The sequence below is a fragment of the Astyanax mexicanus genome, chromosome 2 (assembly GCF_023375975.1).
Source record: "Astyanax mexicanus isolate ESR-SI-001 chromosome 2, AstMex3_surface, whole genome shotgun sequence".
Lineage (NCBI taxonomy): Eukaryota > Metazoa > Chordata > Actinopteri > Characiformes > Acestrorhamphidae > Astyanax > Astyanax mexicanus.
This window is the reverse complement of record NC_064409.1, coordinates 39,133,309-39,147,383: the sequence shown is the minus strand read 5'-3', so window position 1 is coordinate 39,147,383 and position 14,075 is coordinate 39,133,309. Positions and strand designations below refer to the sequence as shown.

Sequence of the window (14,075 nt, the reverse complement as noted above, 5' to 3'; positions counted from 1 at the left end):
GGCATGATGGAGAAATACATTTTTGTAATCTTTCCTTTCTGGTAGAAAATAATGGATTTCCATGCAGAAGTCCCATTCACAAAGAAACAGGCGTTAATATTTTTTAGTTAATTACAGTTACACCTTAGTTCAGTGGTACATGGCCAGAGTTTTTATCTTTATATATTTTAAGCAGTTAATTAGTACGATTGTTTGTGTTTAGTGCTTAAACTGTTAATTGACTCCATGTGTAAGCCCACACTGCAGTTTTTCACTGTCATCAGTTCTTCACTAATATTAGTTTCATCGGTCCTACAGTAGAACCCTGTGGAACTTCTTAAGGTTTCCAAGTACTTAATGCTGTGTGTTAATGTTAATGTACATGTTCTCTTTCTCTTATAAACTAATTTAGGGGTCAGATTGGTGGGCAGATCTCGCTGCTCTGGGAGAGTGGAGGTTCTTCATGGAGAGAGCTGGGTCACAGTGTGTGATGCTGACTTTGACCAGCAGGATGCAGAGGTTGTGTGTCGAGAGCTGGGCTGTGGTTCTCCTGTGGAGGTTCTGGGAGCAGCTGCTTTTGGTAGAGGGGAGGGTCAGGTGTGGTCAGAGAAGCTTCAGTGTAGAAGAACTGAATCTCAGATTCACTTCTGTCCAAAATCATCTTCACTCAAACACAACTGCTCCCATGATAATGATGTGGGACTGGTGTGTTCTGGTGAGAGCTACATATTTTATTTATTTTTTCTTTTTAGAGTCTTGATGAAAAGATGTTCTTTTCTTAGTGGTCAGTGTATAATGTACTTCATGAAACATATTCTTCTTAATTCTTTTATTGATATAGTCCATATTTGTGCATGCTGGAATATAGCACATGTGAATAGCATTAAAATGAAGTTTTACCAGATTTTAAAAGATGCAAAATGATGTTTGAGTTGTGCATTCAATCTTTCTCTTTCTGCTCTTTAGAAAGTGTGAGGTTGGTGGATGGTTTGAGTCGCTGTGCTGGGAGAGTGGAGGTTCTTCATAAAGGACAGTGGGGAACAGTGTGTGATGGTAACTGGGATATGATAGATGCTGCAGTGGTGTGTAGAGAGCTGGGCTGTGGAGAGGCTACAGATGCACTTAGTGGTGCTTACTTTGGATCAGGATCAGGACCAATCTGGATGGATAATGTGGAGTGTAGAGAATCAGAATCCATACTAAAGAACTGTAAATCAGCAGGATGGGGTAAACATAACTGTAATCATCCTAAAGATGCTGGAGTCATCTGTTCAAGTGAGTTACACTAAAAACTTAGTATGAACTTCTGTAATCAAAAAACCTTTTAACCCACTGCATAATGTTTATTATATTTTGATCATACCTAGGAGTCAGGCTGGTTGGAGGTTCTCACTGCTCTGGGAGAGTGGAGGTTCTTCATGGAGAGAGCTGGGTCACAGTGTGTGGTTCTGACTTTAACCAGCAGGGTGCAGAGGTTGTGTGTCGAGAGCTGGGCTGTGGTTCTCCTGTGGAGGTTCTGGGAGCAGCTGCTTTTGGTAGAGTGGAGGGTCCGGTGTGGTCAGAGGAGCTTCAGTGTAGAGGCAGCGAATCACAGATTCACTTCTGTCCAAAATCATCTTCACTCAAACACAACTGCTCCCATGATAATGATGTGGGACTGGTGTGTGCTGGTAGGTATTTCACTTCCTTTTGTCAATTTCACACAAAACACTGACAAAAACACACATCCACCAAATTCAGATAACAGACAGGTGACGGAGACACAAATCCACCAGTTTGATTGATTTCTGTATTGCACAATATTATGAAAAAAGATATTAAGACATTAAAACATTAAGAAACCTTTAATTTGATTTGTCATTTATGTCCTTGAGGGCTAACCAGACTTTTTAATTTTACAAGGAGTGCTGCAGAGAAGTCAAAAAGCAAAAGTTTTATACATATGAAAAAATGTTTAGACTTTGACTATGTTGAATTGTTTTTGGTGACCATTTTAAAAGAAACTTACAAAGTCTTATTTTTTTTATCTAAAACTACAAGTATGTTTTTTTTTTTTAATGTCTACCATTGATTTACAGGCAGTGTGAGGAATAATAAATTATTTCATTTAGACTAAGATGAGTAATATTTAAGGAACTACACATACAGTGTGTAATGCAACATGTCAGATGTGTGGCATTCCTAATGTGCTTTCACTAATGTGATTTTGCGATGTGGTAGAGTGCTGATCGTGGGTCCAACAGTATCCAGCACTTTTTAGTGGATTAGTGGATTGACCTGTCAATGTGTTTAGCCATGGCATAGCACATCTTTCTTCTGACTAGCCTTGTAATCTGATGCTTTCTTCTGGGTGCAGTGTTTTTTGATGATCAATGTACACAAATACTATACTGTAGGTGACAAGCGAAGACTTGTTGGTGGTCCTCACGCATGCTCTGGGAGAGTATAGAAGCTTCATCGGAATTCTTGGCTTCCAGTGTGTGATGCTGACTTTAACCAGCAGGATGCAGAGGTTGTGTGCAGCTGGGAGCTGGGCTGTGGTTCTCCTGTGGAGGTTCTGGAAGCAGCTGCTTTTGGTAGAGCAGAGGGTCAGATGTGGTCAGAGGAGCTTCAGTGTAGAGGAAACGAATCTCATATGTACCTCTGCCAGACATCTCCTTCCCAACTGCTCTCACAACAAGGATGTGGGACTAAGATGCTCTGGTATGATGAAGTATGTTTGTAAAAGATTTAGATTAGTACTAAACTGTGAGCAATTAGTTTGTAATTACTGTATTTTTTTTATTATTATTGTATTGTATTATTGTTGCCTACTATTTTTCCTCTGTTAATTCAGGTCACACTCAGGCTCGGCTGATGAACGGCTCAGATTCCTGTTCTGGTCGAGTGGAGCTCCAGTACCTCAGTGAGTGGGGTACAGTGTGTGATGTAAGCTGGGATATGAGAGCTGCCAGTGTCCTCTGTGCTCAGCTGAAGTGTGGGAGTGCTGTGGCTGTGTTGGGGTCAGACTGGTTTGGGGAGGGGAGTGGCCGGATCTGGGCTGATGTGTTTGATTGTCAGGGAAACGAAACACACCTGTTAAAATGTCCCATTTCATCATGGAGTCGAACTGCATGCTCTCATGAACAGTATGCTGGAGTTATCTGTAGTGGTGAGATCTTACAGTTGCAGTATAATAAACAGTGTTGGGAAGTAACGGATTACATGTAACGGCGTTACGTAATCAGATTACAAATTATAAGTAACTGTAATCCGTTACAGTTACTGCTTCAATAAATGGTAATCAGATTACAGTTACTCTGCTAAAATTAAAGGATTACATTGCGGTACTTCCCTATTTTTTTGCTCTTCCAACACTGACAAAACGCAAATAACATTTTGCGGTGAATCGCTCTGATATGACAGGGAACTGTCTGCCCCTTCTCCCATCTCGCTGCACACACACACACACACAGGGAGGAGGGGCAGACAGCGGCTCTGCACACACAAAGAGACGAAATTAATTGACATTTTGGTCAACGAATAAAAACGAGACGAAAATGTTTGGCAGGGACGAAATCCAATCAGAACTGATTTAGTTCTGTGAAAGGTAGTGACCAGTTAGGAAGAGATCCAATCACTGCTACTTTAGCGAAGGTGGAGAGGCGGGACAAGCGGGGTACTCATCCAATCAGTACCTGTTTTTCCTGCAGTAGCGCTGCGCGCTCAGTTACAAACCCGGGAATTAACCTGTCGATACTTACGGAGCTCGACGAGGCTGAAGTTGGTTTGATATTCGCAGCTCCAGATTCGTTTGGCTCGATATTCGCAGCCTCGTATTCCCCGGCTGAAGTTGGTTTGATATTCGCAGCTGCCGCTTCACTGAACCACCGTGAACTAAAGGGAGCGTTCACAAACACCCGCTGTTTATATTAAACACCTCACAGATCAACACTGAAGGAGATAGAATGAAGAAAAGCAGTACATCTGTTTATTAACAATGTAAATATACAATATCGTATTAAATATAATTTTGTATATTGTAAAATATGTATTTTAATTACTGAATTTATAATTATATATTACAATAAATAATTAAATATATATTTAATAAAATTATATTTTAAAAGCCATTGCGCTCAAAAAATATGAGGCAGATGTTCAAGTGTGATTTTGAAGAACTTTTTCATGTTGGGCCAGAACAAATACACATGATCTGAAGAGTACTAGCCTTCTACTTTAAGAAAAACCTGGAATTAGCCTGGCCCAAGCTGATTTTATACTTTAAAATTAACTGGCAAATTTTGAAAGACTTTTTCATCTTGGGCCAGAACACATACACATCAGATGAAGAGAACTACTCTCCCACTTTGAGGAAAACCTGGAATTAGCCTGGCCCGAGCTGATTTTATACTTTAAAATGAACTGGCAACATAGCATACCAATCCATAATGCACAATTTTTTTTTATGTAAAGCTGATGTTCTAGTGTGATTTTGAAGGACTTTTTCATCTTGGGCCAGAACAAATACACATGATCTGAAGAGTACTAGTCTTCTTCTTTAAGGAAAACCTGGAATTAGCCTGGCCCAAGCTGATTTTATACTTTAAAATTAACTGGCAACATGGCCTACCGATCCATAATGCACAAAAAAATTGAATATAAAGCTGATGTTCTAGTGTGATTTTGAAGGACTTTTTAATCTTGGGCCAGAACAAATACACATGATCTAAAGAGTACTAGTCTTCTACTTTAAGGAAAACCTGGAAATAGCTTGGCCCAAGCTGATTTTATACTTTAAAATGAACTGGCAACATGGAATACCGATCCATAAAGCACAATTCTTTTATGTAAAGCTGATGTTCTAGTGTGATTTTGAAGGACTTTTTCATCTTGTGCCAGACCAAATACACATGATCTGAAGAGTACTAGTCTTCTACTTTAAGGAAAACCTGGAATTAGCCTGGCCCAAGCTGATTTTATACTTTAAAATTAACTGGCAACATGGCCTACCGATCCATAATGCACAAAAAAATTGAATATAAAGCTGATGTTCTAGTGTGATTTTGAAGGACTTTTTCATATTGGGCCAGACCAAATACACATGATCTGAAGAGAACTAGTCTTCTACTTTAAGGAAAACCTGGAATTAGCCTGGCCCGAGCTGATTTTATACTTTAAAATTAACTGGCAACATAGCATACCGATCCATAATGCACAATTTTTTTTATGTAAAGCTGATGTTCCAGTGTGATTTTGAAGGACTTTTTCATATTGGGCCAGACCAAATACACATGATCTAAAGAGTACTAGCCTTCTACTTTAGGGAAAGCCTGGAATTAGCCTGGCCCAAGCTGATTTTATACTTTAAAATTAACTGGCAACATGGCCTACCGATCCATAATGCACAAAAGAATTGAATATAAAGCTGATGTTCTAGTGTGATTTTGAAGGACTTTTTAATCTTGGGCCAGACCAAATAGACATGATCTAAAGAGTACTAGTCTTCTACTTTAGGGAAAGCCTGGAATGAGCCTGGCCCAAGCTGATTTTATACTTTAAAATTAACTGGCAACATGGCATACCGATCCATAAGGCACAAAAAAGTTTAATTTAAAGCTGATGTTCTAGTGTGATTTTGAAGGACTTTTTAATCTTGGGCCAGACCAAATACACATGATCTGAAGAGTACTAGTCTTCTACTTTAAGTAAAACCTGGAATTAGCCTGGCCCAAGCTGATTTTATACTTTAAAATGAACTGGCAACATGTAATAACGATCCATAATGCACAAAGAAATTGAATATAAAGCTGATGTTCTAGTGTGATTTTGAAGGACTTTTTAATCTTGGGCCAGAACAAATACACATGATCTAAAGAGTTCTAGTCTTCTACTTTAGGGAAAGCCTGGAATTAGCCTGGCCCGAGCTGATTTTATACTTTAAAATTAACTGGCAACATGGCCTACCGATCCATAATGCACAAAAAAATTGAATATAAAGCTGATGTTCTAGTGTGATTTTGAAGGACTTTTTAATCTTGGGCCAGAACAAATACACATGATCTAAAGAGTACTAGTCTTCTACTTTAAGGAAAACCTGGAAATAGCTTGGCCCAAGCTGATTTTATACTTTAAAATTAACTGGCAACATGGAATACCGATCCATAATGCACAATTTTTTTATGTAAAGCTGATGTTCCAGTGTGATTTTGAAGGACTTTTTAATCTTGGGCCAGACCAAATACACATGATCTGAAGAGTACTAGTCTTCTTCTTTAAGGAAAACCTGGAATTAGCCTGGCCCAAGCTGATTTTATACTTTAAAATGAACTGGCAACATGGAATACCGATCCATAAAGCACAATTTTTTTATGTAAAGCTGATGTTCCAGTGTGATATTGAAGGACTTTTTCATCTTGGGCCAGGCCAAATACACATGATCTGAAGAGTACTAGTCTTCTTCTTTAAGGAAAACCTGGAATTAGCCTGGCCCGAGCTGATTTTATACTTTAAAATGAACTGGCAACATGGCCTACCGATCCATAATGCACAAAAAAATTGAATATAAAGCAGATGTTCTAGTGTGATTTTGAAGGACTTTTTCATCTTGGGCCAGAACAAATACACATGATCTGAAGAGTACTAGTCTTCTTCTTTAAGGAAAACCTGGAATTAGCCTGGCCCGAGCTGATTTTATACTTTAAAATTAACTGGCAACATGGCCTACCGATCCATAATGCACAAAAAAATTTACAATTGTTTTTATGTAAAGCTGATGTTCTAGTGTGATTTTGAAGGACTTTTTAATCTTGGGCCAGACCAAATAGACATGATCTAAAGAGTACTAGTCTTCTACTTTAAGAGAAACCTGGAATTAGCCTGTCCCAAGCTGATTTTATACTTTAAAATTAACTGGCAACATGGAATACTGATCCATAATGCACAATTGTTTTTATGTAAAGCTGATGTTCCAGTACAATTTTGAAGATTTTTTTAATCTTGGGCCAGAACAAATACACATGACCTGAAGAGAACTAGTCTTCTACTTTAAGGAAAACCTGGAAATACCCTGGCCCGAGCTGATTTTATCCTTTAAAATTAACTGGCAACATGGAATACCGATCCATAATGCACAATTTTTCTTTATGTAAAGCTGATGTTCCAGTGTGATTTTGAAGGACTTTTTCATCTTGGGCCAGAACAAATACACATGATCTGAAGAGTACTAGTCTTCTTCTTTAAGGAAAACCTGGAATTAGCCTGGCCCGAACTGATTTTATACTTTAAAATTAACTGGCAACATGGCCTACCGATCCATAATGCACAATTTTTTTTATGTAAAGCTGATGTTCTAGTGTGATTTTTAAGGACTTTTTAATCGTGGGCCAGACCAAATACACATGATCTAAAGAGTACTAGTCTTCTTCTTTAAGGAAAACCTGGAAGTAGCTTGGCCTGAGCTGATTTTATACTTTAAAATGAATTGGCAACATAGCATACCGATCCATAATGCACAATTTTTTTTATGTATAGCAGATGTTTAAGTGTGATTTTGAAGAACTTTTTCATGTTGGGCCAGACCAAATACACATGATCTGAAGAGTACTAGCCTTCTACTTTAAGGAAAACCTGGAAGTAGCCTGGCCCAAGCTGATTTTATACTTTAAAATAAATTGGCTACATGGTATAACGAGCCATAATGCACAATTTTTTTTATGTAAAGCTGATGTTCTAGTGTGATTTTGAAGGACTTTTTCATCTTGGGCCAGACCAAATACACATGATCTGAAGAGTACTAGTCTTCTACTTTAAGGAAAACCTGGAAGTAGCTTGGCCCGAGCTGATTTTATACTTTAAAATGAACTGTCAACATAGCATACCAATCCATAATGCACAATTTTTTTATGTAAAGCTGATGTTCTAGTGTGATTTTGAAGGACTTTTTAATCTTGGGCCAGACCAAATACACATGATCTGAAGAGTACTAGTCTTCTACTTTAGGGAAAGCCTGGAATTAGCCTGGCCCAAGCTGATTTTATACTTTAAAATTAACTGGCAACATGGCCTACCGATCCATAATGCACAAAAAATTTAATATAAAGCTGATGTTCCAGTGTGATTTTGAAGGACTTTTTCATCTTGGGCCAGACCAAATAAACATGATCTGAAGAGTACTAGTCTTCTTCTTTAAGGAAAACCTGGAAGTAGCTTGGCCCAAGCTGATTTTATACTTTAAAATGAATTGGCAACATAGCATACCGATCCATAATGCACATTTTTTTTTTATGTATAGCAGATGTTCAAGTGTGATTTTGAAGAACTTTTTCATGTTGGGCCAGACCAAATACACATGATCTGAAGAGTACTAGTCTTCTACTTTAAGTAAAACCTGGAATTAGCCTGGCCCAAGCTGATTTTATACTTTAAAATGAACTGGCAACATGTAATAACGATCCATAATGCACAAAGAAATTGAATATAAAGCTGATGTTCTAGTGTGATTTTGAAGGACTTTTTAATCTTGGGCCAGAACAAATACACATGATCTAAAGAGTACTAGTCTTCTACTTTAGGGAAAGCCTGGAATTAGCCTGGCCCGAGCTGATTTTATACTTTAAAATTAATTGGCAACATGGCCTACCGATCCATAATGCACAAAAAAATTGAATATAAAGCTGATGTTCTAGTGTGATTTTGAAGGACTTTTTAATCTTGGGCCAGAACAAATACACATGATCTAAAGAGTACTAGTCTTCTACTTTAAGGAAAACCTGGAAATAGCTTGGCCCAAGATGATTTTATACTTTAAAATTAACTGGCAACATGGAATACCGATCCATAATGCACAATTTTTTTATGTAAAGCTGATGTTCCAGTGTGATTTTGAAGGACTTTTTAATCTTGGGCCAGACCAAATACACATGATCTGAAGAGTACTAGTCTTCTTCTTTAAGGAAAACCTGGAATTAGCCTGGCCCAAGCTGATTTTATACTTTAAAATGAACTGGCAACATGGAATACCGATCCATAAAGCACAATTTTTTTATGTAAAGCTGATGTTCCAGTGTGATATTGAAGGACTTTTTCATCTTGGGCCAGGCCAAATACACATGATCTGAAGAGTACTAGTCTTCTTCTTTAAGGAAAACCTGGAATTAGCCTGGCCCGAGCTGATTTTATACTTTAAAATGAACTGGCAACATGGCCTACCGATCCATAATGCACAAAAAAATTTAATATAAAGCAGATGTTCTAGTGTGATTTTGAAGGACTTTTTCATCTTGGGCCAGAACAAATACACATGATCTGAAGAGTACTAGTCTTCTTCTTTAAGGAAAACCTGGAATTAGCCTGGCCCGAGCTGATTTTATACTTTAAAATTAACTGGCAACATGGCCTACCGATCCATAATGCACAAAAAAATTTACAATTGTTTTTATGTAAAGCTGATGTTCTAGTGTGATTTTGAAGGACTTTTTAATCTTGGGCCAGACCAAATAGACATGATCTAAAGAGTACTAGTCTTCTACTTTAAGAGAAACCTGGAATTAGCCTGTCCCAAGCTGATTTTATACTTTAAAATTAACTGGCAACATGGAATACTGATCCATAATGCACAATTGTTTTTATGTAAAGCTGATGTTCCAGTACAATTTTGAAGATTTTTTAAATCTTGGGCCAGAACAAATACACATGACCTGAAGAGAACTAGTCTTCTACTTTAAGGAAAACCTGGAAATACCCTGGCCCGAGCTGATTTTATCCTTTAAAATTAACTGGCAACATGGAATACCGATCCATAATGCACAATTTTTCTTTATGTAAAGCTGATGTTCCAGTGTGATTTTGAAGGACTTTTTCATCTTGGGCCAGAACAAATACACATGATCTGAAGAGTACTAGTCTTCTTCTTTAAGGAAAACCTGGAATTAGCCTGGCCCGAACTGATTTTATACTTTAAAATTAACTGGCAACATGGCCTACCGATCCATAATGCACAAAAAAAATTACAATTGTTTTTATGTAAAGCTGATGTTCTAGTGTGATTTTGAAGGACTTTTTAATCTTGGGCCAGACCAAATACACATGATCTAAAGAGTACTAGTCTTCTTCTTTAAGGAAAACCTGGAAGTAGCTTGGCCTGAGCTGATTTTATACTTTAAAATGAATTGGCAACATAGCATACCGATCCATAATGCACAATTTTTTTTATGTATAGCAGATGTTTAAGTGTGATTTTGAAGAACTTTTTCATGTTGGGCCAGAACAAATACACATGATCTGAAGAGTACTAGTCTTCTACTTTAAGGAAAACCTGGAATTAGCCTGGCCCGAGCTGATTTTATACTTTAAAATGAACTGTCAACATAGCATACCAATCCATAATGCACAATTTTTTTATGTAAAGCTGATGTTCTAGTGTGATTTTGAAGGACTTTTTAATCTTGGGCCAGACCAAATACACATGATCTGAAGAGTACTAGTCTTCTACTTTAGGGAAAGCCTGGAATTAGCCTGGCCCAAGCTGATTTTATACTTTAAAATTAACTGGCAACATGGCCTACCGATCCATAATGCACAAAAAATTTAATATAAAGCTGATGTTCCAGTGTGATTTTGAAGGACTTTTTCATCTTGGGCCAGACCAAATAAACATGATCTGAAGAGTACTAGTCTTCTTCTTTAAGGAAAACCTGGAAGTAGCTTGGCCCAAGCTGATTTTATACTTTAAAATGAATTGGCAACATAGCATACTGATCCATAATGCACATTTTTTTTTATGTATAGCAGATGTTCAAGTGTGATTTTGAAGAACTTTTTCATGTTGGGCCAGACCAAATACACATGATCTGAAGAGTACTAGCCTTCTACTTTAAGGAAAACCTGGAATTAGCCTGGCCCAAGCTGATTTTGTACTTTAAAATGAACTGGCAACATGGTATAACGAGCCATAATGCACAATTGTTTTTATGTAAAGCTGATGTTCTAGTGTGATTTTGAAGGACTTTTTCATCTTGGGCCAGACCAAATACACATGATCTGAAGAGTACTAGTCTTCTACTTTAAGGAAATTTTGGGATTTGCCTGGCCCGAGCTGATTTTAGACTGCACAATTAATTGGCAACATGGCAGCACAAAAAAAATATTATTTAAAGCTGATATTCCAGTATGATTTTGGACTTTTTTTTCAGACCAAATACTCATGAGATGAAGAGTTCTGGTATTCTCAAAATCGATGCTTTATATTCATTATTTCTGTGCAAAATGGCTTTCATGTCATGTTGCCAATTCATTTTAAAGGATAAAATCAGCTCGGGCCAGGCTAATTCCAAGTTTTCCTTAAAGTAGAAGACTAGTTCTCTTCAGATCATGTGTATTTGTTCTGGCCCAAGATTAAAAAATTCTTCAAACTTGTACTGGAACAGTGACTTTTTTGTGCAAAATGGCTTGTTATACCATGTTGCCAGTTCATTTTAAAGTACAAAATCAGCTCGGGCCAGGCTATTTCCAGGCTTTCCTTAAAGTAGAAGACTAGTACTCTTCAGATCATGTGTATTTGTTCCGGCCCAAGAATAAAAAGTCCTTCAAAATCACACTAGAACATCAGCTTTATATTAAATTTTTTTGTGCATTATGGATCGGTAGGCCATGTTGCCAGTTAATTTTAAAGTATAAAATCAGCTTGGGCCAGGCTAATTCCAGGCTTTCCCTAAAGTAGAAGGCTAGTACTCTTTAGATCATGTGTATTTGGTCTGGCCCAATATGAAAAAGTCCTTCAAAATCACACTGGAACATCAGCTTTACATAAAAAAAATTGTGCATTATGGATCGGTATTCCATGTTGCCAGTTCATTTTAAAGTATAAAATCAGCTTGGGCCAGGCTATTTCCAGGTTTTCCTTAAAGTAGAAGACTAGTACTCTTTAGATCATGTGTATTTGGTCTGGCCTAAGATTAAAAAGTCCTTCAAAATCACACTAGAACATCAGCTTTACATAAAAAAATTGTGCATTATGGATTGGTATGCTATGTTGCCAGTTCATTTTAAAGTATAAAATCAGCTCGGGCCAGGCTAATTCCAGGTTTTCCTTAAAGAAGAAGACTAGTACTCTTCAGATCATGTGTATTTGGTCTGGCCCAAGATTAAAAAGTCCTTCAAAATCACACTAGAACATCAGCTTTACATAAAAACAATTGTGCATTATGGATCGGTATTCCATGTTGCCAGTTCATTTTAAAGTATAAAATCAGCTTGGGCCAGGCGAATTCCAGGTTTTCCTTAAAGTAGAAGACTAGTACTCTTTAGATCATGTGTATCTGGTCTGGCCCAAGATTAAAAAGTCCTTCAAAATCACACTAGAACATCAGCTTTATATTCAATTTTTTGTGCATTATGGATCGGTAGGCCATGTTGCCAGTTAATTTTAAAGTATAAAATCAGCTTGGGCCAGGCTAATTCCAGGTTTTCCTTAAAGTAGAAGACTAGTTCTCTTCAGATCATGAGTATTTGTTCTGGCCCAAGATTAAAAAGTCCTTCAAAATCACACTAGAGCATCTGCTTTATATTCAATTTCTTTGTGCATTATGGATCGTTATTCCATGTTGCCAGTTCATTTTAAAGTATAAAATCAGCTCGGGCCAGGCTAATTCCAGGTTTTCCTTAAAGAAGAAGACTAGTACTCTTCAGATCATGTGTATTTGGTCTGGCCCAAGATTAAAAAGTCCTTCAAAATCACACTAGAACATCAGCTTTACATTAAAAAAATTGTGCATTATGGCTCGTTATACCATGTTGCCAGTTCATTTTAAAGTATAAAATCAGCTTGGGCCAGGCTAATTCCAGGCTTTCCTTAAAGTAGAAGACTAGTACTCTTCAGATCATGTGTATTTGATCTGGCCCAAGATTAAAAAGTCCTTCAAAATCACACTAGAACATCCGCTTTACATAAAAAAAATTGTGCATTATGGATTGGTATGCTATGTTGCCAGTTCATTTTAAACTATAAAATCAGCTCGGGCCAGGCTAATTCCAGGTTTTCCTTAAAGTAGAAGACTAGTTCTCTTCAGATCATGTGTATTTGTTCTGGCCCAAGATTAAAAAATTCTTCAAAATTGTACTGGAACAGTGGCTTTTTTGTGCAAAATGGCTCGTCATACCATGTTGCCAATTCATTTTAAAGTATAAAATCAGCTTGGGCCAGGCTAATTCCAGGTTTCTCTTAAAGTAGAAGACTAGTACTCTTTAGATCATGTCTATTTGGTCTGGCCCAAGATTAAAAAGTCCTTCAAAATCACACTAGAACATCAGCTTTACATAAAAACAATTGTGCATTATGGATCGGTATTCCATGTTGCCAGTTCATTTTAAAGTATAAAATCAGCTCGGGCCAGGCTAATTCCAGGTTTTCCTTAAAGAAGAAGACTAGTACTCTTCAGATCATGTGTATTTGGTCTGGCCCAAGATTAAAAAGTCCTTCAAAATCACACTAGAACATCAGCTTTATATTCAATTTTTTGTGCATTATGGATCGGTAGGCCATGTTGCCAGTTAATTTTAAAGTATAAAATCAGCTCGGGCCAGGCTAATTCCAGGTTTTCCTTAAAGTAGAAGACTAGTACTCTTTAGATCATGTGTATTTGGTCTGGCCCAAGATTAAAAAGTCCTTCAAAATAACACTAGAACATCAGCTTTATATTCAATTTTTTTGTGCATTATGAATCGGTAGACCATGTTGCCAGTTAATTTTAAAGTATAAAATCAGCTTGGGCCAGGCTAATTCCAGGCTTTCCCTAAAGTAGAAGACTAGTACTCTTTAGATCATGTGTATTTGGTCTGGCCCAAGATTAAAAAGTCCTTCAAAATAACACTAGAACATCAGCTTTATATTCAATTTTTTTGTGCATTATGAATCGGTAGACCATGTTGCCAGTTAATTTTAAAGTATAAAATCAGCTTGGGCCAGGCTAATTCCAGGCTTTCCCTAAAGTAGAAGACTAGTACTCTTTAGATCATGTGTATTTGGTCTGGCCCAATATGAAAAAGTCCTTCAAAATCACACTGGAACATCAGCTTTACATAAAAAAATTTTGCATTATGGATCGGTATGCTATGTTGCC

General features: G+C 37.3%; 2 protein-coding genes and 1 pseudogene across 18 annotated transcripts in view; 2 read left to right on the top strand and 1 right to left on the bottom strand.

Annotated features, from left to right (window-relative positions):
• The window catches only part of LOC125799143 (deleted in malignant brain tumors 1 protein-like), a 426,727-nt gene that overhangs the window by 3,629 nt on the left and 409,023 nt on the right, over nt 1-14,075 (top strand). The window contains exons 5-7 of one of the 2 annotated variants that reach the window (XM_049475188.1): nt 392-694; nt 946-1,254; nt 1,347-1,853. In XM_049475188.1, the coding sequence (XP_049331145.1) occupies nt 392-694; nt 946-1,254; nt 1,347-1,693 (959 nt within the window). In that variant the 3' untranslated portion in view covers nt 1,694-1,853. Of the gene's footprint in view, nt 1-391; nt 695-945; nt 1,854-14,075 lie in introns of those variants that run through there. The other variant, XR_007437982.1, reaches the window with a different exon arrangement.
• Nucleotides 1-14,075, bottom strand: part of LOC125799136 (deleted in malignant brain tumors 1 protein-like) — a 1,283,434-nt pseudogene that overhangs the window by 1,206,460 nt on the left and 62,899 nt on the right.
• The window catches only part of LOC125799140 (scavenger receptor cysteine-rich type 1 protein M130-like), a 37,079-nt gene continuing 25,194 nt past the window's right edge, over nt 2,191-14,075 (top strand). For 9 of the 16 annotated variants that reach the window (XR_007437973.1, XR_007437972.1, XR_007437971.1 and 6 more), the window contains exons 1-2: nt 2,191-2,682; nt 2,816-3,130. Coding sequence is in view for 5 of the 16 variants with exons in the window: in XM_049475175.1 (XP_049331132.1) it covers nt 2,463-2,682; nt 2,816-3,130 (535 nt within the window). In the remaining 11 variants the exon portion in view is untranslated. Of the gene's footprint in view, nt 2,683-2,815; nt 3,131-14,075 lie in introns of those variants that run through there. The other 7 variants (XR_007437974.1, XM_049475175.1, XM_049475173.1 and 4 more) reach the window with 7 other exon arrangements.